Source organism: Centroberyx gerrardi, chromosome 1, assembly GCF_048128805.1.
Source record: "Centroberyx gerrardi isolate f3 chromosome 1, fCenGer3.hap1.cur.20231027, whole genome shotgun sequence".
NCBI classification, from domain to species: domain Eukaryota; kingdom Metazoa; phylum Chordata; class Actinopteri; order Beryciformes; family Berycidae; genus Centroberyx; species Centroberyx gerrardi.
Genome location: NC_135997.1, coordinates 4,560,162 through 4,583,526, shown reverse-complemented (window position 1 = coordinate 4,583,526; position 23,365 = coordinate 4,560,162). Strand labels below are relative to the sequence as shown.

At 41.8% G+C, this 23,365-nt stretch overlaps 1 protein-coding gene across 3 annotated transcripts in view; it reads left to right on the top strand.

Moving 5' to 3' along the window:
- LOC139923265 (uncharacterized) overlaps positions 1-23,365 on the top strand; it is a 36,629-nt gene continuing 13,264 nt past the window's right edge. For 2 of the 3 annotated variants that reach the window (XM_078285403.1, XM_078285395.1), the window contains exons 1-21: positions 1-121; positions 2,006-2,065; positions 3,398-3,553; positions 5,345-5,482; positions 7,070-7,180; positions 7,820-7,975; positions 8,181-8,360; positions 8,508-8,630; positions 9,309-9,422; positions 9,659-9,962; positions 10,323-10,438; positions 10,755-10,872; positions 11,122-11,213; positions 11,339-11,489; positions 14,744-14,850; positions 15,413-15,503; positions 16,579-16,712; positions 17,475-17,584; positions 17,945-18,113; positions 18,212-18,316; positions 18,539-23,365. In XM_078285403.1, the coding sequence (XP_078141529.1) occupies positions 2,021-2,065; positions 3,398-3,553; positions 5,345-5,482; positions 7,070-7,180; positions 7,820-7,975; positions 8,181-8,360; positions 8,508-8,630; positions 9,309-9,422; positions 9,659-9,962; positions 10,323-10,438; positions 10,755-10,872; positions 11,122-11,213; positions 11,339-11,489; positions 14,744-14,850; positions 15,413-15,503; positions 16,579-16,712; positions 17,475-17,584; positions 17,945-18,113; positions 18,212-18,316; positions 18,539-23,365 (7,347 nt within the window). In that variant the 5' untranslated portion in view covers positions 1-121; positions 2,006-2,020. The remainder of the gene's footprint in view (positions 122-2,005; positions 2,066-3,397; positions 3,554-5,344; positions 5,483-7,069; positions 7,181-7,819; positions 7,976-8,180; positions 8,361-8,507; positions 8,631-9,308; positions 9,423-9,658; positions 9,963-10,322; positions 10,439-10,754; positions 10,873-11,121; positions 11,214-11,338; positions 11,490-14,743; positions 14,851-15,412; positions 15,504-16,578; positions 16,713-17,474; positions 17,585-17,944; positions 18,114-18,211; positions 18,317-18,538) is intronic. The other variant, XM_078285408.1, reaches the window with a different exon arrangement.

The window sequence follows — 23,365 nt, the reverse complement described above, 5'->3', positions numbered from 1 at the left end:
GACAAATGCGACCAAGGATAGCTCTGTCCCCTGTGCGATGTCGTAGCCAAGTGGAATAAAATGTAATTTCACAAGGTTTCGTCAAGGTATCAGGTGGAATCTACATGAAGTTGTGAATCTGGTAAGCACTTGAAATAGATATTGTACGGAATGCGAACAGCTTGTAAAGATAATTTATCATCAGGAGAGGCAGGCAGCAGTTCAGCGCTAGCAAGTTAGCATTGCACCTAGCTAGATAAAGTTAGCTAGGTTAGCTATAAGTGGATGGTTTGTGTGGCTGTCTGGCTTGCCAAAACCCACCCCGACCCCCGAGGGCCTTCTCCTGGTGTGAGTAAGTTACTGTTAAATAGCCCCGTACCTGGGATTTAAATGGCCCCAGGTACGGGTTAGTCAGCAAAACGGGTGGTATAACATTCGCACATACAAGCTAGCAACTTGGCTAATGGTAACATGTCGCCCAACCTAATTATTGAAATTGACAACTTATAGTACAGCTAGCTCGTTAGCAACTTGTTATTTTAAGTTAGCTTTTCACTAACTGTAATCTTGTTGGTAGTGTGGCGTAGTCAGTAATACACCACGGGGCTTTCTGAGCCTCTAAAGGTCGGATTATTAGTAGCTGAATTGATTCCCAGTTTCAGGAGGGACACACAAGCATTATTTTTTATTATTAGACGCTCCATAAATCTCATTCAGTTCTGCCTTCCATTTATATGCTTTCTCTAATCTCCCCATCTAGCTACATATTGTATATCTACTCTATAGTAAATTATTTTTACCTCTATCTGCTAAACTGCTGAACAGAAAACCTGCAGAATTAGGAAACTGAGCCAGACAAATTTGATAAATTCTTGCACTATTATACTTATTCTGTCCTTTATTATTATCTCTGCACCAATATGTTGCTGAATAGTGAAGTCGAGAAATAATAACATATTAGACAGACATGTAGGACAATATAGACTTGCTATGGTATGCGTGACAGAACTGGTTTGACCTGATTTCTCTCCTATATCACGTGAGATGGACTTCTCAAGCTAAATGAATTTGACTGATCTGGCACCATATCAGTGTACTCAACCAAGTAGCTGGCCTCAGACTTAGTGTTTCAGATTGTATGGATACTAGCTCCTAAGAGCGTTCATTTAAAATGGCTGGCCACCACCTGCAAAGGAATGGTTTTAGATTGGGTTATGCCTTTCTCCTACTGGCAAGGAGTCTGCTCCTACCCATACAATGCAAAAGGCTGTATGATTATGTTTTGGTCCACCGCTCTCTTGCAGCTTCAGCCCAGCCATCACCTGACTGACTGGGCCCACTGCCGGCCTGCTTTTGTCAGTTTGACTGATAAACCCTCTAGTCTGGTGAAAGCCTGTACTCCTTAGACTATTATCTGCCATTCTAGGATGCTCATGAATATTTTAGTGAGGCTTCTCATCAGGGAAAGAACAGAGGGAGAGCACAGTGAAGAAATCTAAGAAGTCTTTCCATGACTGCAACACTATCAGGGCTGAACTGTTTATTAATTTAAGTAATGCCAGTCCTGCTCTTTTTTGGAGCTCAAATTGACAAGTCAAGTTGTTTATTTCTGGTTAGCCTAATCTTTTCATCGTCCATTGCTAATTCTAAGCACATAAAAATGAGGCTGAAATGTAAGGTTCTTCATTTTGTCCTGTGTCCACATGAAGCAAGCAAACAAAATTATTATGGCATTATGTCATACTTCATATTGCCAGCAACATAAAGGAGGGGCTTGAAATAAAGACAGAAATGCATTTGACAGATAATGAATATTGATTTCTTTTTTCTTGCTAGCAGTTGTGTACTAGCTGAACAAAAATTGAAAACTGTACATTTCAGAAACACTGACTGTTAAGTTGGATAACCCAAAACTGACTTACACCAGCAGTACAAGTAAGAATAACCTGTAAAAAAAATGCAGACACATTTCGACATTTGTGACTGGTTTATTTACTCTGTGTGTGTGTGTGTGTGTGTGTTTTAGGCCTAAACTGAAACCATGCTGAAGTGGTTTTCCGGTGAAGAGGGAGGGCCTGGCTCTGGAGTAAGTAGACATGTGTGTGGGCATGTGCTTATTTTGCATTCATTTTTTATGGTCACATTGTAATCAGTAGCCTGTGTCTGGTGACTAGTGTTATGGCACTGCCGACAGTCGTCAGGTTTCCGTTGACTTATACAACAAATGCACATCATATTCAGAAAGATAGCATATTTTATGAGCGACACTTCCCAACGTGTGTTTCCATTGAACTGTTGTAAGTCCATTAAAAAAAAAAACGCTGGATGTAATGACTCCACACCTGGAAAAAACACTTTTGCACTAAAACTGAGATTGTTGAATAGAAACATTGTGTGTCTATAATTGAAACAAAATGTTGCTATAGTAACAGATTAATGCCTGGGTCAGCTACACAATACATAGTTTGGAGTGAGGCTTGTTTCCATCATCATTTGTTGCAACAAGAATTGATCAACCAAAAATCAATACATCCCAAAGGAAGACCATTGATTTTAGTCAATATACAGAAAATTTCTCAGTCAACATCTGTTTCCATTAGATCTTTCATAATATTTTCTTGTGCAACCTTGCTATTGTCAGTCTAATTGGGTCCAGGGGAAAGCCAGCTAATGCCTCTCAATCTGTTTCAGGCGCAGATAGAGAGGAATTAGGTAGACTGCTGAGCACAGGGCTTTGACTCAGAGAATCAGAGCTCACACTTCCTGCGAGGGGGCACCGCTGCTGTAGCTTAAATCCCCCTGCATCCCCATCCCCCACACTTATCTACAGACTATACGCACACTTCTATTAGTCTTTGCTAGGAACACGATACTTGATTAAATCACTCAAATCATTCCTAACCTTTCCACACCTATGCCAGTTTTGGGAAATTTTGCACTTCAACAAGAAAATGCACGGGGGATTCAATCTAGGATTCAGCAGTTAAGCCTTATAACAAAAGCTAATAATCTGAGTTGGTACAAGAACAATATCCCTCGTCTTTATTATTATCTACTAGTCCCTCTCTACTAATCCCACATTCACTCCTTTCTGTCACCCTCTTCCTGGCCCCAGTCTTTGCAACAAAACAACTATTATGGGTAGCCTTTACCTTAATCTAACAAGAGGATTTTTGTTTTGAATTCCATTCCACCACTTAGCACTCTTGTTCCACTGGACAGCCACTGGAAATGCAGGTCAAATCCAAGCCCTGTTCTTAGTATATTGCATTTCAGGATGTCTTTTAAGGCTGTACAAGGGCCACAAATTGTTTAATTTATATTCTGTATAATCCTCTGTTTCCCCACTACACACACACACTCAAATACACAGACTCTAACTCCATCCTGTCTCTCCATCGCCCATCTCCCCCCCCAGGCCCCAGGCTCTCCCCAGGAGGCTGCTGGTGGTGGAGAGACTGCTTTAGCAGAAGTGATGGAGCGGCTAGCCCAGAATGAGCAGCTGGTGGCTCAGCTGAAGGAGATGATCCGGGAGAAGGATGCGGCGCTGCGCACCAAAGATGACCTGCTTAAGGTGAGGCCAACTCTGCCTCTGTCTCCGTAGGTACCCCCTATACAGGTGTACTGATTTACAGGCAACTACTAATTGAAAGGAAACACAGACATGATGTGTATTGCTAAAGTGTTTGGCCTCTAAGAACTGCCAGAACAGCATAAATACACCGTGGCATCATCTCTTCTTTATGCTGCAGGGTTTTGACACTATGCTTCCATTAGAAGTTCTGTCATTTGGTGTTTTGTTGATTCTGGAAAATGCTATTTCAGGCACCACATAAAATCTCCCAAATTTCCCATTTCAGTCAAGTGTTCAGCTAAATTGTGGTCTGGTGAGTGTTTTGTATGCCCTTTAAAGCATTAACTGATCACTCATGCCTGGTGAATAAGGGTATTATTATCATTTTGTCGGAGACCACTCCAGTCAGGATGTAAATACTTCAACACATGATGAAGGTGTTCAATCCAAATGGTTTTGTATTTGTTGGTGTTTACTTTGCCCACAACCTAAACCATGACAGGAAAAGGCATCTGTTTTTGCTTTCAGTATCGTTTGAGTCTTTCATGTAGTATTTCCTTTGCTAGCTAATTAGTCTAAATTAAACTGCAGTTGTTTTTGGTGAGAATTGTCACCAAACCACCATGTTGAAATTAAAACATGAACCGTCCTTGCACTGAAACAAAGTACAGTGGTCCTTGAGGTTTTTCCTTAACCCAGTCTTCCTCATTTGTGGTTGTGGTTTTCTCCTAACTGCATGGCAGAGTCCTAGTTTCTTTGCCTGCCTGAAAGGGATTTGTATCTGACAAATATGCTGCATAATACAACACAGCAAGGCAAACTTGGTCACATGAGATTTATTCTGAAATAGTTCAAATTCCCCAGATCTAGTTAACTATTAAACTTGTATGTCAAAGTCCACTATACAGTAATAAAGACAGGAATGTGAGAGACACAGTGCTTAGAGAGGGCTTAACAGTGGGTCAATCTCTTAGAGAAATACTGGATAAAGATATGAAAATAAATGAGCATTAGCATCATCCTCAATATTTTTTAGTGTTTCACTTTGTGTAGCCTGCCCTATTTTACATTACATTGTCAATCAGGCAATCAAATCAACATTGTACTGAAGCGGGTCCATGAAAGTGATATAGGGTTTTTGGCCTTTGGACACTGTTATTATAAAGATCACTCCATAATGCATTAACAAACCCAGGTAGCTGACATTTTATTGGCTAAGCTTCAAAGAAATTGATTGTTTTTAGCCATATTTAATTTTTTTTAGACCAGATGCAAAGATTTTGGGTTGTTTTGACCTTATCAGAAAGTATGAAGTTCTTCTCTGTGACAGATCTGTCTTTAATGAAGATGCTAGATTCTTGTAAAAGTCTCATGGTGAATTTCTCACCACCTTAACAACAGAATTTTTATTTTTCATCATTAGAACCAAGATATATTCCAAATCCAGATGATCCTGTATTTATACTTTGTGTGTTTGGGCTACGATCTTTACAGATATCTGGAGTGAGACTATGAAACAATAAACTATTTTGGCTTAGAAGCCACATTTTGGGAGAGCAGAAAGTGGCACATTTGGTTTGTTTAAATGACTGGCAAATTAAAACTATCGAGGGCATTTCTGCTCCACTGCAGGCCATTATCACACTATTGGTCACACCTCACGCTGCTGAAGTGCACTTCCCAGCAGCATCTCCTCTGAGTTTCTCATAAGCACTGCCAGTGCACAAAGCGGTGGGATCGACAACCTAACTATTTGAACTAAAGATGAAGAGAGTATTGTCTGTGCCTCAGGTGGAGAAGGAGACTTGTGAGACCAAGCTGTCGAAGCTGCGTCTGCAGAACAAGGCCAAGGTGACCTCACTGACCGCACAGCTGGAGGAACTGAAGAAACAACAGGGGGGCCCGGATACTCCCACCCACAGCAAGAAGGTACAGAAAAGACACACAGACACGTTTGTATTAATGTACCTGTGAAGACCTTCACTAACTACATTCATTCCCTAACACTTATTCCTCACATTAGATACCTTACACTGATTTAAACCTAATTCTAACTCTAACATTAACCCTAAACTAAACTTAACCTTAATCCTTACCCTAAAGGCGGCAGTATACTTGCAACAAAGTCAAACTTGCCCAGAATAGAAACACAATCGAACATGATGAGGATGAAGATTCAAGGGGTAACCATAACCTAGAGAAACCAGAAATAGCAGTGACAAAAATTCAGAGAATAACGACGACTGCAGTGAACGAGTGACAACGGCGGCTGAGCGAATATGAGGATTTAGAAGCCTTCTGACCAGTCTTAAAGGTCCAGATATCCTCTAAAACGCTCAGCAAGCCTAACCTCAAAATGATTCATTTTGAAAGGGTTGACCACGGAGATAGCACAATGATGGAAACAAAGGCAATGAACCGGAAAAGAAAACAGAGATGCTTTTCCGCAACCAATCACAGGATATTTTAGCCCAATTGCAGATGGTCACACCATGAGGGCTGGTGTGCGAAGAATTTGACTAGTTTTGCCAGCAAAGTTGTGCACACTATCGCAAATATGTCCTTTTGTTCATACAAACCTGTCAAAATTTGTTTTTGCAGCAAAAATGCCGTGGCCTTAACCTAAATTTAATCATAATTCTATCCTTGATTCTAAACCCAAGTCCTAACCCTAACCTTAACATTAACTCTTACCATAACCTAAATCTAATCCTAATTCTAACCTTAAAGGATAAGGCTGGTGTTTTTTAATGCATTGCTTACCGTCAACAAATCCTATGAAAATAACAAAATCAACAATGCGTTTACTCTACTCCCATTACTTTCTGACTTCCCTCGTACCGTTTTTAGCCGTCAACCCGGAAGTCATTGGCTCCAATTGTAAGCTAAAAACCTTGAAATACAGCTCACAAAGACATAGTTTCAATTTTAAAAATCGCTAACTGCACGAAAAGTCAGGCTGTTGTAGTTATTACCAAATCAAATTCAAATGGGAACAAATTCTTCATTACGCCGGGGACTATTTTCGGTGCTACGGAACTACTTTCCTGAGATCGCAAACGTGTTTACAGCCGACTTATTAAGTTGTTTGAGGAAAAAGTCGGCTGGCCCGGTGCATCGCAATGATGAAATATGTTGCCCAGATCAACGGCATGGCTCTTTGACGTGTTTTTAATCATTTTTTTATTACAATGGAGTTCTATGGCTGCATTGGGCACTGGCATGGACGAGACTTGTTGGCAAAACAAAATCATTGCTGATTTTGTTATTTTCATAGGATTTGTTGACGGTAAGCAATGCATTAAAAAACACCATCCTTATCCTTTAACTCTAAACCCAAGCCCTAACCCTAAAAAAGGCCCTTGTAGAAGTGATGACTGGCAAAATGTCCTCACTTTGCAGGATTTTCCTCAGCTTTCTATCCTTGTGAGGACATTTGTTCTTCATGAGTGTAGAAATGCAAGAACACACAGGTACAATTTTAATTTTATAGTGTTGTTGTGTGATTCCTCTTAGGGAGCAGCAGATAGTGAGCACGCCAGTCGGGGGAAAATTGTCTTGCTGAAGAAGAAGGTAGAGGAACTGGAGCAGCAGCTTGCACAAAGAGAGGAGGAACTGGAAAACAAGGTACAGTATCTTCATGTCTACTCTTCATACCAAATGGAGATAGACCTGTCTCCCGTATAAGCTATTGTTTCCCAAATACTTTGTTGCCTTTATGGAATCCCTAAGTATGGTGTTGAACCAGTGTCACGCAAAATTCTCCTGATTTACAGATCTCAATATGTGTTCAGTGAATTGTCAGCCACCAAGTGCCTTTTAGTGCAAAATGGGAAAAGCACCAGATCTGTTGGACTGCCTGGGGCACTTAAACCGTCCTGAAGTCAACCCAGTGTCATTACAAAACCACCCCAACCTCATAGCATTACATTGAAGCTTTTTAAGTATAAGCAACACTTTCCCTGTCCTGTGTTTTTCTAGCCAGCTGATAGTACATGGATAAGGAGGGCAAATGTCCTCTCTGTAGGTATGCCAGGAATGAGTTGGCATAGGATTATCTTCAAGGTGCCCTCAGGCAACAGGCAAACAGGTGTTTCAATAGCTTTCTCCATAGCAGCGTGGTTTGTGAGGTTCAATATCCTGTGGTGCACAGCTCTCATTTCCTCAGGTATCCATTGACAGAGTGAGAGGCATTGAAACGTTTCTATGCGCACTGAAATGTGCACGTTTCTCTCTAACCGTGTGGGTGACTCCTATTTCTTCTAGAGGAAGGAGGTGGAGGCGCAGTGGAAGCGAGGTGAGGAGATGGACACTATGCTGACAGAGAGGGACAGGAAGCTGGCAGAGAAAGAGGCCTACATTGTCCATTTGCAAACAGGCATTGCAGGAGATCAACCCATCACACCTGCACCACAACAACAGGTCAGACTTCTCTCAAGACTGTGGTGTGAACTCCACCTCACAATACTTCACTGCAAACATCTTGCATTCCCATTCAGAGGATAACAACAGTCCCAGTCATTTAAGTTCAACCCAGGAGGGAGTAATACATTCTTGTTGCGTATCCACCTTCGTTTGAAGTATATTATCAATCCACTCATTGATGTTCTGCTCTGTACCTGTCCAGGCTACAGAGGAGAGCGGGGCACTGCAGGAGCTCCAGCTGCTGGTGCAGAGCCTGACCAAGAAGGTGGGAGAAGCAGAGGAGCGCTACAGTTTGCTTAAGGAGCAGACAGACAGCCTCAAAGAGCTTCTGGCCACAGAGAAGGACCAGTACAATCAGAAGGAGAGCATGTACAAGCAGAACGTATGTTTCCAAAGCACTCCTCAACTGTTACACACTAGCTTATTTATTTGACATGTTGTCTGCATTTCTTAGTATGCAAGTTTCCAGCAGAGACTGTGTAGCCATCTTTTGTCTACATACAGCAAATGCTTACTCTGTTTGTTTCAGATCCAGACGTTCAAAGACATAATTCTCCAGAAGGATAACCAGCTGACGGAGGTCAACCAGATGCACGAACAGGAGCTCTTCAAGCTGGCAGCAAAGTCTGATGCCAGTGCTGACTTAGAGCAGGTAGTAACAACACTGGAATGGATGGCTCATTAGAGAAGGACACACCGCTGCCAAGGAGGTTATGTTTCCTCCCTTTAGTTTGTTTGTCTGTCTGTCAGCAGGTTATCTCAAAAACTTGCTTGGATTTCTGTGAAATTTGGTGGGCAGATAGGCCTTGGGCCAAGGAACGATTGATCGGATTTTGCTGGTGATAATTATGAAACTAACAGAGATAGAGACTTGATTCCAAATCCCACAAAATCAATTTAACATAAAATTTAAGTGATAGGAATGATGTCTTTCAAGTGTAACAGCAAACTGGAGAATTGTTTAGCGTTGGCGAAGGTATGGGTGTCCTCTAGTCATTTGTTTTTTTATTATTATCCCCTACTTTGTCAATTGCCTTGGCCATGTGTGGGCAAAGCGATGGTAATTCCACCTGTACCGTAACTGCAGCTCAAGGATTGAATTCTACTAAAAGCAAACTAAAGATTGCCTTACCACAGTCAAGTTACTACTGTATGCACCAGCATAGCATTTAAAAACATTGTCACATGACATGTATCACATTTAGTATCATTGAATTTGTGTGATAGTGTTGAGGTTTTTGCAGTGGACCATGTGTAACAAAAAGTTCATTGTGTTGCTTGTCTAATGCAGTGTAAAAGTTCAGCGTATATGTTTTCCTTTCCTCCTCAGCTTCTGAAGGCTCTGAAACAGAAGCTGCATGAGAAGGAGGAGGTGCTGCTGGGTAAAACCCAGGTCATTGACGTTCTCCAGGGAGAGGTGGATGGCAGAGACCAGCAGATAAAGGTCAGGCAATACACCCTCTCACTCCTTTCTCCACCTTAACCACTCCTGTCCTCTTGGCGCATATTTTGTGGTGATGTGTTCTACTCTTAATCAAGCCTAAATAGAGTATCCACCCTTTATGTATATAATAGCAAGTCTTTCACTCTTCTAATATCAAGTCAAATCACAATTTTTGGCCCAATATCTATCTATCTTTTGGTTTCTCCATTTTCCCGCCTCTTCCCCTCTTCCTACAGGAGCTAATGGAGCGGGTGCGCCGGCTACAGGTGGAGCGAGAGAGCCTGGAGTCCAAGCTGGAGGCAGAGAAGCATGTGATGCGGGCACAACTTCGCGACCTGATGGAGAAGCAGCAGGCGGAGGTGAAGCGAATGACTGAGCAGCATCAGGCACAGATGGCCCAAACCCAGCAGGATCTCCTGGGGCAGCTGGAGGAGCTGAGGAGGGCTACGGTGGCGGCACCTCCTGCCAACCCGCAAGCCTCAGGAAGTGGAAACGTGCCCACTGATTCAGCCTCCGTCCAAAGGCTGGCTGAGCTGGAAGGTTGGCTGCTGTCCTCTCACATCATCAGTCTCTTTATTGATTATTCAGTCTTATTGCTTCCTGGAAAGCAAAAATAAATGGCAGGATGGTCAGCAGTTAGTTGATCAGCAGTTAGTTGCATTTGAGTACAGACCTGAAACTATGAAGGAGTTCTATGGAGGAGAATACAGACAGAAATTCTCAACTCAAGTCTATCTTTTTTTAACCAGCCAGCCAGCAAGTTTTTTTGACAACCCTTTATTTGAAAATTTTATGGAATCTCTTTAGAAAGTTTTGGTAGTCATTTATCCATCTGTATACTTGGATATCACATTTTCATAATTTTCATCTGACTCATTTTTTTCTCCTTTTTTTGTGCAGCTCAAGCAAAGCAAAAAGTGGAGGAGGCCAGCAAATCAGAGGCCAAATTCCTGAAAATGAAAGCCTGGTCCAAAACTCGAATCAGACAGCTGGAGGAGGAGTTGAAGAAAAGCCAGGTGAGATTTTGAACTTTTGAGACTTTATAATTTATAGTTATTAAGTGTCCTGCCTAGGGTTGCACATTTCATTTTTGAAATAAATTTTCACTCACATTAACAAATGGAAAATTGGACATTGGACATAAATTATAAAAAAATGTTTTAAAAATTGTTCCTAAAATCCATTCAAATCATGAAACATTACTGGCCCAATTGGAGCAGAAAGGTGGCCATGATCTGAAAGCACAAATGCATAATGACATTATATATAGAGTCTGCTATTAAAAATGGGCTTTTAGACCCATTTAAAATAAGTTTACCTTGTTCCTCTTAGGCTGGAGGTGCCCCGCCTGACCTGACGGCCCTGCGGAGCCGCATCATGGAGCTGGAGGAGGAGAGAGAGGAGAGCCTCTGGAAACTGGAGCAATATGAGGAAGTCAAAGCCAAGAACGGTACCGCAGCTAAACATGAGTGGTTGCTGTTTCAAAGCCTTTGCAAATACACCAGCATTAGCTAGCTCTTAGCCAGCATTACTGTTTGCCCTCTCCATTTCAATGTGTATCGTTTACTTAAAAGGTTTTACTGAGTCACACATTTTTTATGAAATTATATTTAAGTCTTTGTGGTTGTACATCCTCGTAGCTTTGGACCCAAAATGAATGTATTTGTCTGAACATTGTGTATCTGATGTGCGCTGCTAGATGTACTGGAGGCTAAGCTGGTGGTGTACGAGGAGCAACAGAGGACACTGCAAGCCGACCTGGAGCAAGTCACCAAGAGAGCTGCCTCTCAGGTCGGGGGTCCAAGTCCTTTCTAAATACTGCCTCTGTCAGTGTACAGCTGATGAGATGCCACACTGGAAAACATGCTTATTTTTTGTTCTGCTGTCCCTCCTTCCTTCCCTCCCTCCGGCCACAGGCAAGTGAGTCAGGCAGCGCTGATGACACCCAGAGCCAGGTGCTGGAGTGGCAGGAGATGGTAGCTGAGGTGGTGAGCGCCAGGGACCGAGCCAGGGAGGAGAAGGCTGCCATGGTCCTCCGCATCAGCCACATGGAGGAGGAGAGAGAGGGTAAGGCCACCACTAGAGGGTGACAAACACATTTATATGTTAAAATCATCGAAGTGGAAGAAATCAACTGTTCAAGTGGCTTATTGCAACTAGGTAGAGTGATTATCAGGGCCAACATGGCACTATACACCAAAGACTTTGGAAGAAGAGAATCAAGTGGAATTTTCCCATTAATTTTCTAATGAAACTTGAAGTTTGGCTGTTGAAGGACTGATATTCAGTGCCTATGACTGTCGGCCATCCCAGTGTTCAATTGATTCCAGTCTCAACTCCACATCTCCTTCCATCCCACTGGACAGAGAGAGGCCATCCCAATTGCTAGCAGCACACACCTAGTTTCTTTTTTTGTGTACTACATTCAACCCTTCACATTTTGTCATTTATGAACTGAGAAATCATCATTAATAGCAGTGAGAACTTCTCATTCTCATCATTGAATCTCAGTTTATTTCATAACTCCATTTTATTTTCTCCTAATCCCCCTAAGTAGAGCTGCAGCTGCATTTATTTATTTTTCCTGGAAGAGGCAGCAAGGTTTACAGTTTGTCTTTTATTTGCAACATGTCCTCTGTTGTCTAAGCATGACTATTGTTTTTTTGTTGTGTTTTTTTGCCCCATCCTCACCGTTGTCTTTGGGGAGCGTTTGGTTGGCCCTGTGCTACCTCCCATCTCCTGGACGTCAGCCCCCACACCCCTCTCCAGCCCCTGCTTCAGGGATGGGGGCAGCCACGCAGAACAGTTTCCCATCAGTTTTGTGCATGCAGGCTCCTCCCAACCCCCAGTGCAGGTCTTGCTCACTGTACTGTCTGCAGTTTCCCTGAATTGCCTTTGCCTCGGGTAAACTACAGGCAGTGCAGTGACGGCCTGTGCTTTAAAGTCTGCCATTTTATTTCTCCTGTCTTCCCTTCTCTGATATTGTAGTTCCTCCTTTCCATTCCTTCCTCCCTCCTGTTCCCTCTCTTACACTTCCTTCTTACCTTTCTTTGATTTATTATGTGACCACACTAAAGCCAGTATTTTGGAATAATACATCAAATTTATTCAAATAACATTTTTATGTTTCTATGGTGGTGGGATGGCTAGATTTGTACTAACCCTGGGAAGAGGACTAACGTGTAACCCCTTCAAAGCAGTCAGCCTGACTATGTAGAGAGTCTATGCCTAGTGTCATGTGATCAAATACAGCAACATAAAATTGAAGATTTAAAAAAATACATATATAGGCTAAGAGTGCAGGAGGTATGAGTGTATTGAAGTTCACCCACTAGGTAATAATCTCAGTCGTGCCATAACATTTTCAATTGCCTCTGCAATACCACTGTGGTTTCAGTTGCTGCTGCTGATAATGCTCACTTGATGCAGGCCTTTTCAAATGTTGTATGATCTTTTAGCGGAGTAGGACTTACTTCAACAGAGATTCATTTTGAGCAATGAACAATTTCAGTTAAAAAGATGGGAAATCATCATATTTGAGTTGCTGAGATATGACTTTTATCATGTTTCAAGTTTATTTCTATAGCCGTTTATCACAAGCATGTCTCAATGGACTACAGAGAATGAGCCTAACTAGATCCAACGGATCAACAATCAACCATTGAGTTTATTTATATAAAAGATGTCTAAAAACATGTTGACTATATACAAAAACTCTTAGCTAATATATTAATTTAAGCATCAAGTACAGGCCTGATGTGCATTTACTCCTCATTATGATGCTGCAGCACAAAATGGCTCTGTACAGCTTAATATCAAATTAAAGTATTCAGCTGATCTCACTTTATGAAAGGCTGAATAATCACGCTTTGGGTTTCTGTACTTGAGGTCCTTGATTTGACACAGTTCTACTGCATGGTTGTGTTGCTCACTCTCCCTTGAGTGGCATTCACAGGCACACATAGAAGAAAACCCTCTGGAAACCAGAGGGATTCTACTTCCAAGATAGTAGAGCTAAAGTTGAACTGTTTTGGTGCAACTAAATGCAACTCATGTCTCTCCTGTTCTTACGCCTGTTGTGGTCAGTGTAGGTGAGCTGGAGCAGACAACAATCTCAATCCTTGTGTTTCAATTCTGATGTTTTATATTATTGAAATGAATGATCATCTTCTCGGAATTGGCTGTACTCTGCTTCATACTCCTTCATTCTACATAATTACACTATATGTATATTTGTCAGTTATGTTGCATGTTCTAAAGGCTGATTTTTACCATACTGTTATAACACTAATAGTATATGTTTAATGCTTTTGAATAGAGCCCATCCCTGCTTGCACAGCTTGCTTGTTTTGATCTTACCTATACTGACCGCTACACACAAGCCTAACCCGCTGACATCCTTTCCTTTTCTGCCCCACTCCTTGCTTTGAGCTACCCCTTCCTCCCTCCCCTACACACCAATATATGCCTGTTATCACAAAACGGATGGGAACATGTTTTGTTCATATTGCTGTTGCTTAATCAATTTGGCATTGCCCCGCTTGCACCCTATGCTGCTAAATGACTGAAAATCCAAATAAAATTAAAAGCACTGCAAGATTGCCCTCAAATCTGTCCCTGTCCAGTTTCAGATTAAATGACTGTCTATCCAATCTCTCTATTGAAGGTAGAGGAAGATTGTGGTGAAATGTTTGCTTTAAATATGATTTTGAGTCATGAATATAGCCCTCGCCTCCCTCCCACAGCCACTTTACTCCCTGTCTCCCACGTGTTTGAATGCTGCCTATTTTCTCCTGCAATGCAGTTCAGGTGTGCATGGCTCTGACCAGAATGCTGCTTTTGGAAAGTCTTGACCCATGTACACATACATACACACCCTCATGTATATACAGGAGTGCACAAATATATATGGCGTGTGGAGTGCCTTTCTGTCTCTCTTCTTCCATTCCTGTTTCTCTCTTGTCTCTCTCTTCTTCTCACAATCTGTCTGTTCTCTCTTGCTCTCTCTTCCCTGTTGATTGAATCATTTGTCTCTCACAAAGTTTATTTGTAGTGTTGAGAGTGCTTTCCTATCTACCCCCTCTTCACCACAACCAACATCACCTATCCCTTCACTCTTGCCATCCTCTCTCCATCTCTGTCATCCTTTCTTCAAACCATCTCTTCCTTCATTCTGCCCCTCCTCGTTCCAACCCCTTTTATACCGACCCCCCCCAAACCCCACCCATAAATACATCTATGATCCAACCCAACCTTCCCGTTCCCCTGTGGCACAAAACTGATTGAGGATGACTGGTTCTTTCCTGGCTGCTCCGATCCAGCGCTGGCCAGCCGGCAGCAGGAGTTGGAGGAGGAGCTGTCCCAGGCCCGGGGGCTCAGCCAACACAGGGCCAAGAAGCTGGCAGCTCCCGCCCAGCGCAGCCTGCAGGTAGGTGGACAGGCTGACATTACTGTGGTTCTACTAGGGTTCCACCATAGGGATGGGACGAAATATCAAATACGAATCGTGGGGCAGAAAAGTGAATCGTGATATTAGCTACATTTTGCTGTAGTAATCACAAATGAGATGGCTCGCCCATCACAGTTTCACAAGATCTCTATCGAAATTATATTATTTGCACTTTGTAAATGACTTTTTTAAATTGTTCTTTACATTCTAGCAAGCCAATGCCATTGCAGGAAAGATTTGTGGCTCAGAAATAAGCAGTTCTGCACAATAAGACTTTGTTGTCATTGAACTTTAATTTAGTACATCGTATCGTGGTTGTATCAAATTGTGAACCCCGTATCGAATCGCATCGTGAGATAAGCATATCGTCCCATTGCTATTACACCATTTTTATTTAATATGGATTTATGGAAGAATGGGAATTGGGTGAGACTGAGATTTTAAGATAATTTGTCATGTTTGCTGGGGCTTTTTACAGGAAGGAATTGGCATTATGTAACTTGGCACTGTCCTGCTTGAAACAAGTGTATCCCACTTACAGGAGGACTTTGAGTTTGATGGGCAGACACGGTTCCAGGACCCCCGCAGCGCCTCAGAGAGCACGACCCCGATGGAAGGGGAGAACATGGGAGGTTGGTGGCCCGAGTACAGTACTCCTGACACAGGTGTGAGACCAGCTAGACAGTTTACACTAGCATGCACATGGTCATCCACATATCATTTTGGGAAATTTAAGTTGACATTTTGTTGTTCTCAACATAACACTCCGCTGCTTGTTTTTATTTAGTGTGGGATTGTGGTTGTTGGTTGTTTTTGTCTTTTTTTTTTCTAACCAACTGAAGTTGTGAATATAAGACCTGGGTTTTATTTAAAATGTATTGTAGCTTGGATTAGCTTGCCTTTGTTTCTACTTTTGGGACTCATCTATTGGGTCACACTTTAAAATGGCAAGCTAAATTAAGCTCACCCCCAATTTATAAAAAAAACAAAAAACTTAACTCTGGGGCAATTGATCTACCCCCAGATCAAGTCATACACACCCATTACGTTGGTTTGCACTTTCATTAAGTTTGGACACGTGCATGCTGGTTGAGCTGCCTAGTATTTGGCTTTGTTGGGTTTAGTCCATATTGAATGCACTGAACTCTTGTGAGCTCATATAAATGTAGGTGGAAAGATACTCTCCATCTGTGGTAAGTGTTTGTTTTTTATTGTTTGCATGCCCTGATCCTTTGCTTCTTTTCCTGCTCATCTCTCCTTGCGTTGTGACAGTCTTGTAAGGTGCTGCTAGTTATAAAACCAAAAAATACAACAACAATTATCTATACATATATAAATAAATAAAGTAAAATAAAATCCAAAGCATTTCAAATGGAAATTAGGGGGGGATTTGTGAACATAAAAGTGGCAGATGTGTTTTTTGGTTGCTTGTTTCCTCTAACCCTCAAGGCTTGGGATTGCATTTCACACCTTGTGTTTAATTTATTCATTCATTCATCAGACTGTATATCAATGAATATCTTTGCTATTCAATGTTTTGTCTGTTCTGCTGTTCAGCTTTTCACCTACAATTTTCCTAGTTGCATCATTACAATAATGAATAAGTTACTTTGCTGACTGAACTCACATGACCACAGGCGTTCATGAATTCACTTATATTGCCTCTATGACGTCCTCCATCCCCGATACCCCTTATTTGTCCTGCAGATGGCTTGCGGTCCGTAGTTGAGGAACTGGAGCTGGAAAGGAACCAACTGCAGGAGCAGATACTGGGCCTGGAGGAGCGTTGTCACGATCTGGAGGATCGGCTGCAGCTGCAGGCCCGCATCGAGGCACTCCAGGTAAGTCTCCCCCCTGCTGCCCACCCCATCCCACCCCACCCCACCCCACCCCACCCCACCCCACCCCACCCCACCCCACCCCACACGTCTATGTCTGACTTGTCAAATATCGTCTTATATAGTCCTTCTGAGAAAATTGGACTTGTAGTCAATAGATTTACATCTGTTGTGCAAACACACAAAGCCTTTTTCTTTTTCTATTTTTTGCCGTTCCTTTCAACTTCTTTTGGTTTCCCTGCAATTGTGGATGGTTTGCATTGCAAGATTTTGATAATTCAGTGAATTGCATGTTTCCCCCCGAGGACTAGGATTTTGTAACAAACCCTTCTAACACAGGTGACGTTTGATGTAGATGAAGATGGGCGGCCATATTGGGTCTCTCAGGTGTGTTTGTTTGTGTCTGTGTGCGCTAGAGAGAGCACCTCTGGCGGTGAAGGCTAATGGTTTGGTGTGCTTGTTTAATCTTAAATCAAACACATATATTTTGTTTATGTCTTGCAAATAATGTTTTAATCAAGTGCATTGCTCTGTCGCAAATTCACTGGGTGTGGTGAATTATACTTCATTGCTGAACTGTGTAACCATCATAAATGGAGCACATAAAAGATAATTTTTATCAGGAGACTGGGGGGAAAAAATCTCTAATGATAATAATCCAAGGGGTCTACTTTCATCTCCAGCTGTGTGCAGTGAGAATCACTTGCTCCAATGCTTTGAGAGTTAAATCTTCCCATATTGATCCTTCCTTCTCTGCCACTACAGAATGAGTCAGAGAGACTACAGAGCCAGCTTGCTAGTGTCCGAAGTCAGCAGAGCAGAGATGCAGAGAAACATCAGCTACTGGTTACCAGTCTCAATGAACAGCTCAAAGGGTAAGATAATATTTCATTCACAGCAGTGAAGTCAATTGCTACCTGTAATTACATTGAAATTAATCATCATACAGACTGATTGAAAGAACATTTATAGGCACTACACATCTTTCTCTCTTTATAAAGTTACATGCTTTCCATGAAGGTTAGAAAATTCTAGAAAAATTCTAGAAAATGAGAAATCTGTATTCAAAACTTAAATTTTTTGATACGTTTGAAATATGCAATACATCTGTCTACTTTGCTTATGTTTGACAAATTGTTTTTGAGATAATTTGGCTTCAGTGGCTTATAAAAATAACTTAATAAAATGGTACTTTTGAAGCGTTTAAACTTTTTAATTTAATTGGTATTTTTTAGACTGAGTGACACACAGGAGTGCCTGGAAAGCTCACTCATTGAGAAGGAGAATACGTTGGCCAAGACCTCTGAGAAACTTGAGCTCATCAACAGCCTCCAAGAATCTTTGAGTGAAAAAGAGATCCAGTACAAAGACGTGTCTGACAAGCTCCTTCAGACTGAGCACTCTGTAAGTACTTTTGGCTCCTTTTTGTTTGCAAGCCCTACCACAGTTAATAATTCAATAAGCAAATATGGTCAATTGTAATAATGTTTGTCTTCTTTCAGCTCATGGACGTTTCCAAGAAATGCAGTTCCTCGGAGAAACAATGCTCTGAATTGAAGACGGAGGTTGTCGACCTCACACAAAAGTTCACTGTGCTGAAAGACAAGGTGTGTTTTTATGCTTTAAAATATATTTATAAATGTTTCAAACTATATCAGTATTTCAATCCTTTTATTACATTGCATACAATTAATACCCATACTTTCATAAGAAATTGCTACAAGATTGTCTTTTGTAACTTATTTTTATATTAATGATCTGTACTAATGATACAAAAAAGTCTCCAGCCTCAAGTGATACTTATTATTTTTTCATCCCAAAATTTGCAGACACAAAAGCAAGAAGTCGCCATAGAAACTTTACAAACCGAGCTTGATCAGACAAATGAGGAGCTGGACAAATTGAACACTACCCACTTGGAAGACCGGGCCCAGCTCATCCATGACCTTCAAAGCTGTGAGCGGGAAATTGACAGTCTTAAAGATATCCTGTTGGACAAGGAAAAGGAGATATCAACCCTCTCTGGTAACATGGTGGAGTATGCGGAACAGATCACAATGCTGAAACAGGAGATCAAGCTCAAGGAGGAGGACCTGATTCGTACTGAAAGTGCACTGAGTAAGGCAGAGCGGGAGGCAATGATTATCCGAGACTCTCAGGATTCAGACCAGCAAGGCCTGAATAACAAAATCACAGATTTGGTGGAAAAGCTCAAGGATACAGAGACAGAATTGATCAAGGCCAAAGAGGAAAGAGAGTCTAAATTGGCCGAGGTGGAAGACCTTACAAAGCAGGCCAACGAGGATAAGAAAACTATTCAGGACCTCCGAGGGGAGATCCAGAAACAGACAGTGAGCCATCGTAATCATCTTTCTGAATGTGAAATGCAGATCTCCTCACTGAAGGAACAGATGACATTATCCACCCATAAACTACAGCAGGAGTCAGAAGGACTCATCTTGCAGCTCAAGGACAAAAATACCAGCAATGAGAAACTACAGCAACAGCTTCATGATAAAGAACAGACCTATGAGAAAGAACTCAAATCCTTCAAGGAAGAACAGAACAAGCTCCTGGCAGAGGTGGCAAAATATAATGATGACATGCAGACATTGTCCAAACAGTTAGAGGAGCAAGTACAGAGTCAGGAACATATCAAAAAGGCGATGCAAGAAAAATTAGAAACCATAGCATCATTGGAGGACCAGCTAAAGGCCATTCATAAACAGGCTGAGGGTGAGAAGCAGAAATTCAGCACTGAATTGCAAGTCCGGGATTCAGAAAAGGACAAGTTGGGGAAAGAACTTGAAAGTAAATCTGAAAATGTCTCCAAACTCAAGAACCTCTTAAAAAGCACGAAGTCTGAAAAACAGAAACTGCAAGGGAAGCTTAAGGGGTTGAATGAGGAGCTTGAGTCACAAAAGCAGCATGTGGAACAACTTAATGAAAACGTCAGCAAAGTAAATTCCCTCACAAAAGAGAATGAGAGACTTGAACTCGAAGTAACTGAAAGTATGAAATCTATTTCAGAACTTACAGTTGAGAGGGAATCCCTGCAAGCCAAAATATCCACATTTGAAACACAGCATTCAGAAAATGGCAAAATTATTGAAGGGCTACAAAAAGAGAAGGAGGACTTGAGTGTTCGAACTAATGAACTAAATAGAGTCCTTGAACAAAGCACACAGTCAAACTCAGAAACACTGCTGGAAAAAATAAATGAATGTAGTCATCTTAACCAGTTGCTCAGGGAGAAGGAGGAGAAAGTGGCACAACTACAAGAACATGTGCAAAGCATGATTTCCCAGGTTGAGCAGTTCCAGCATAACATGGAAGAAAAAGAGCAGACTGTCACTGATCTTAGAACAGAAATGGAGACCCAGCAAAGTCAGAAAATGCAACTTCAGGAAACATTGTCTCTGCTTCAAGAACAGGAGTGCACCCTGAAATCTGAGCTAATGGAGAAGGATATAATGTTGAAACAGAAACAAGAAGAGTATCACAGTTTACAGAATGAAATTACAGAGCAGAAAAGTATTACGTCAAAGCAGCAGGCTGAGGCGGAATCACTTCATGGAGAATGCTTACAACTTCGCCAGCAAATTAAAGAGAGAGAAGAAATGTTTAAAAATGTGACACAACAATGTCAAAAACACAACGATGAACTAAATGACAAAAACAAGACTGTTATGTCTCTCAGCAGCCAACTCGGTGTCATGGAGGACAATACCATAAAGCTTGAATCTGAAAAGGCAGAGCTGAAAACAAGTTTGGAGAACTATGGCACAGAGAATGCCAAAATGAAACAGGAGCTAGAGCAGAGGCAAACGGAGATGGTTGGCTTACACAGCCACATCCAGGCAGTCACTGAGCAAAACCACCATTTACGTGCTGCTTACGAAATCAGAGAGAAGGAGCTTGCTCAGCAAATACAGGTTGCATCTGACCTTGATGGAAGGATTAAGGTGTCTCTTGAACAGAACTCCAATTTTAGCATGAAGATTAACAGTTTAACAGAAGATAATCAGAGACTACAAGAAGAGTTGGCACAGAAGGTTGAGTCAGTTTCTGAACTAACTGCTGAGAGGAGTTTACTCCAAGAAAAACTTTCTGGGCTTGAAATTCAACACTCAGAAAATCGCAAAATAATTGACAGCCTAATGAAAGACAAAGTGGAGCTGACCATGACAACAGATGACTTAAACAAGGTCCTCAAGCAAAACAAACAATCAAATTCAGCGAGTTTGCTTGAGAAAACAACTGAATGTACTAATTTATCAAAAACATTAAGAGAGACGGAAGACCAAGTTGCGGGTTTACAAGAGCAAGTTGACAGCTTGAAAACACAAGTGAATCAACTCAACACGTCCATGAATGAGAAAGAAAAGACTGTGTCAGAACAATGTTCCCACATGGAAGCCCAGCAGGCCCAACTGGTGCAACTTCAGGATACTTTATCTCTTCTTCAGGAACAGGGATCTGTCCTTAAGTCAGGGCTAATGGAGAAGGACACTATGTTTCAGCAGAAAACAGAGGAATGTAGCTTTTATCAGAATGAAGTCATGCTACAGAAAGAACTCCTATCGAAGATGCAGGGTGAGACGGAGTCACTCAGGGAAGAGTGCTTGGAGCTGCAGCAGCAGATAGAGCGAAAGGAACAGACCTTAAGAGATATAACAAATGAGTTTCAAAACCATAAAGATGAGCTGAATAAACGGAATGAATCTGTGATGTCACTCAGCAGTCAGCTTGGTGCCATGAATGAGAATGCTGCAGAGATGGAGGTTGAAATTACCAACCTAAAAGCTACTGTGGAGAAACTCCGCGCTGAAAATAGTCAACAGATGCAGGAGGAGGACCAGAGGAAAGCTGAGGTAGTTGATCTTGGAGATAATATTCAAGCACTGAATGAGCAGAACGTGAGATTAAAATCTGAACTTCAGAAATCAATGATGGAGCAGTCCAAAGCAATTGAAGAAATCACAAATCTTAGAACAGCAGTCTGTGATAGGGACAACCAGGTGTCTAATTTAACAGAAGAACTGAAAGCAGCATGCTCAGAGAAGGAGAGGTTTAGTTTGACAGTACAAGAAAAAGATGTCTCCCAGAAACAGCAGGAGAAGTTCATCCAGCAGTTACAGGCGAAGTCTCTGGAGGTTGAGGGTCAGACAAGCCAACAGACAGAGGTCATCACACAGTTACAGAGTAAAGCTCAGACTCTTGAGCAGTGTCTTCAAGATAAAGATGTGTTGTTGCAACAGACTGAGAAAGAGCTTAGTTTTCTCCAGGAGAAATTTACTTCAGAAACGGAGAGTTCCAAAAGCCAGCTTGACTCAATTGCAGAGCTCCACAGAGAATTGAATAATGCAGTGGAAAAGACCAAGGAACTTAACAGTAGGATTGCTGAGCAAGAGGTGCAGCTGAAACAGAAAGTTGATGATAATGTCAGTTTAGGAACACAAGTTTCAGAGCTTGAAGATTCTGTCTTTAAGCTCAGAGGTCAAGTTGACACTCTTACTTCAGAGTTATCCATATTGAAAGAGACTTTGAAGGAAAAAGAGCAGTTAAGCCTTGAATCTCAGAGTACTTCATCAGCAGCCATTGGAAATCTCAATTCAAAACTGGAAGCCAAAGAGGCAGAGTGTGAGAGCATGAAAGAGCAGCTTTCACACCTTCAAGAGTCTGTCACAAAGCTCAACACCACCCTCCAAGTACAGACATCTGAAATGGCGGCACTGAAAAAGGACTTAGAGGAAAAAGAGGCAGCTCTTTTGGACCAGTCAAATTCCCTTCAGGATATGCAGAGAAGAGCAGATGAGGCTGTGCTCTTTAAAACTCAGTTCATGGAAAGCGCGGAGTTGGTATCGCAGCTACAGAGTCAGATTCAGTCATTGTCCACTGAGTCTGCAAACCTCAGCAAGTCAGTAGAAGAGAAGCAAAGTGCCTTCAGCCATCTCCAAGATAAATATGCAGTTCACTTAGAGGAGTTGCAAGATGTCAGAAAGGAGTTGTCCCAAAGGGCTGATGAGGTGTCCAGTCTTAGTAAGTTACTGAGTGACAACAACAGCGCATTTCAGACAGCAGAGGTGACTATAGAAACACTGAGAAATGAACTATCTATGATCCATCAAAAACTTCAGAAAACCCAAGACCTGAATTCCAGTCTTTCAAAGGAAAAGGAAGAAGATTTCGCTACCCATCAAGCAAGTGTGTCATTGCTGACCGTGGAAATAGAAAGACTGAAATCACAGCATCTCCAAGTTGTGGCACAGATGAATGCACTGACCGAAAACCTTGAGCAGAGAGAGATGGCCCTACATGCAATTAACAGTCAGTACACAGCCCAAGCTAAACACACAGCTCAATTGGTTGCAGAAATGCAGAAATTAGAGGATCAAAATAAGAGGCTAAATGAGGAGATTAGTTTGTCGAAGGAAGAGCACCAAAAGCATCTTAATGTTGTCAATAATGAAAAAACACATTTGCAACAGGAACTTAAAAAACACCTTGCAGAGAAGGATGAGCTGGAAAGAAGACATGATCATCAGATACGAGCAACACAGGGGGAGTTGCAGCTTCAAATGGCGCAGCAGTCCAGCAGCGTGAATGAAATTATGGAGAAAATGGTGTCCGAGAAGGAGATTCTTCAAGCTGAG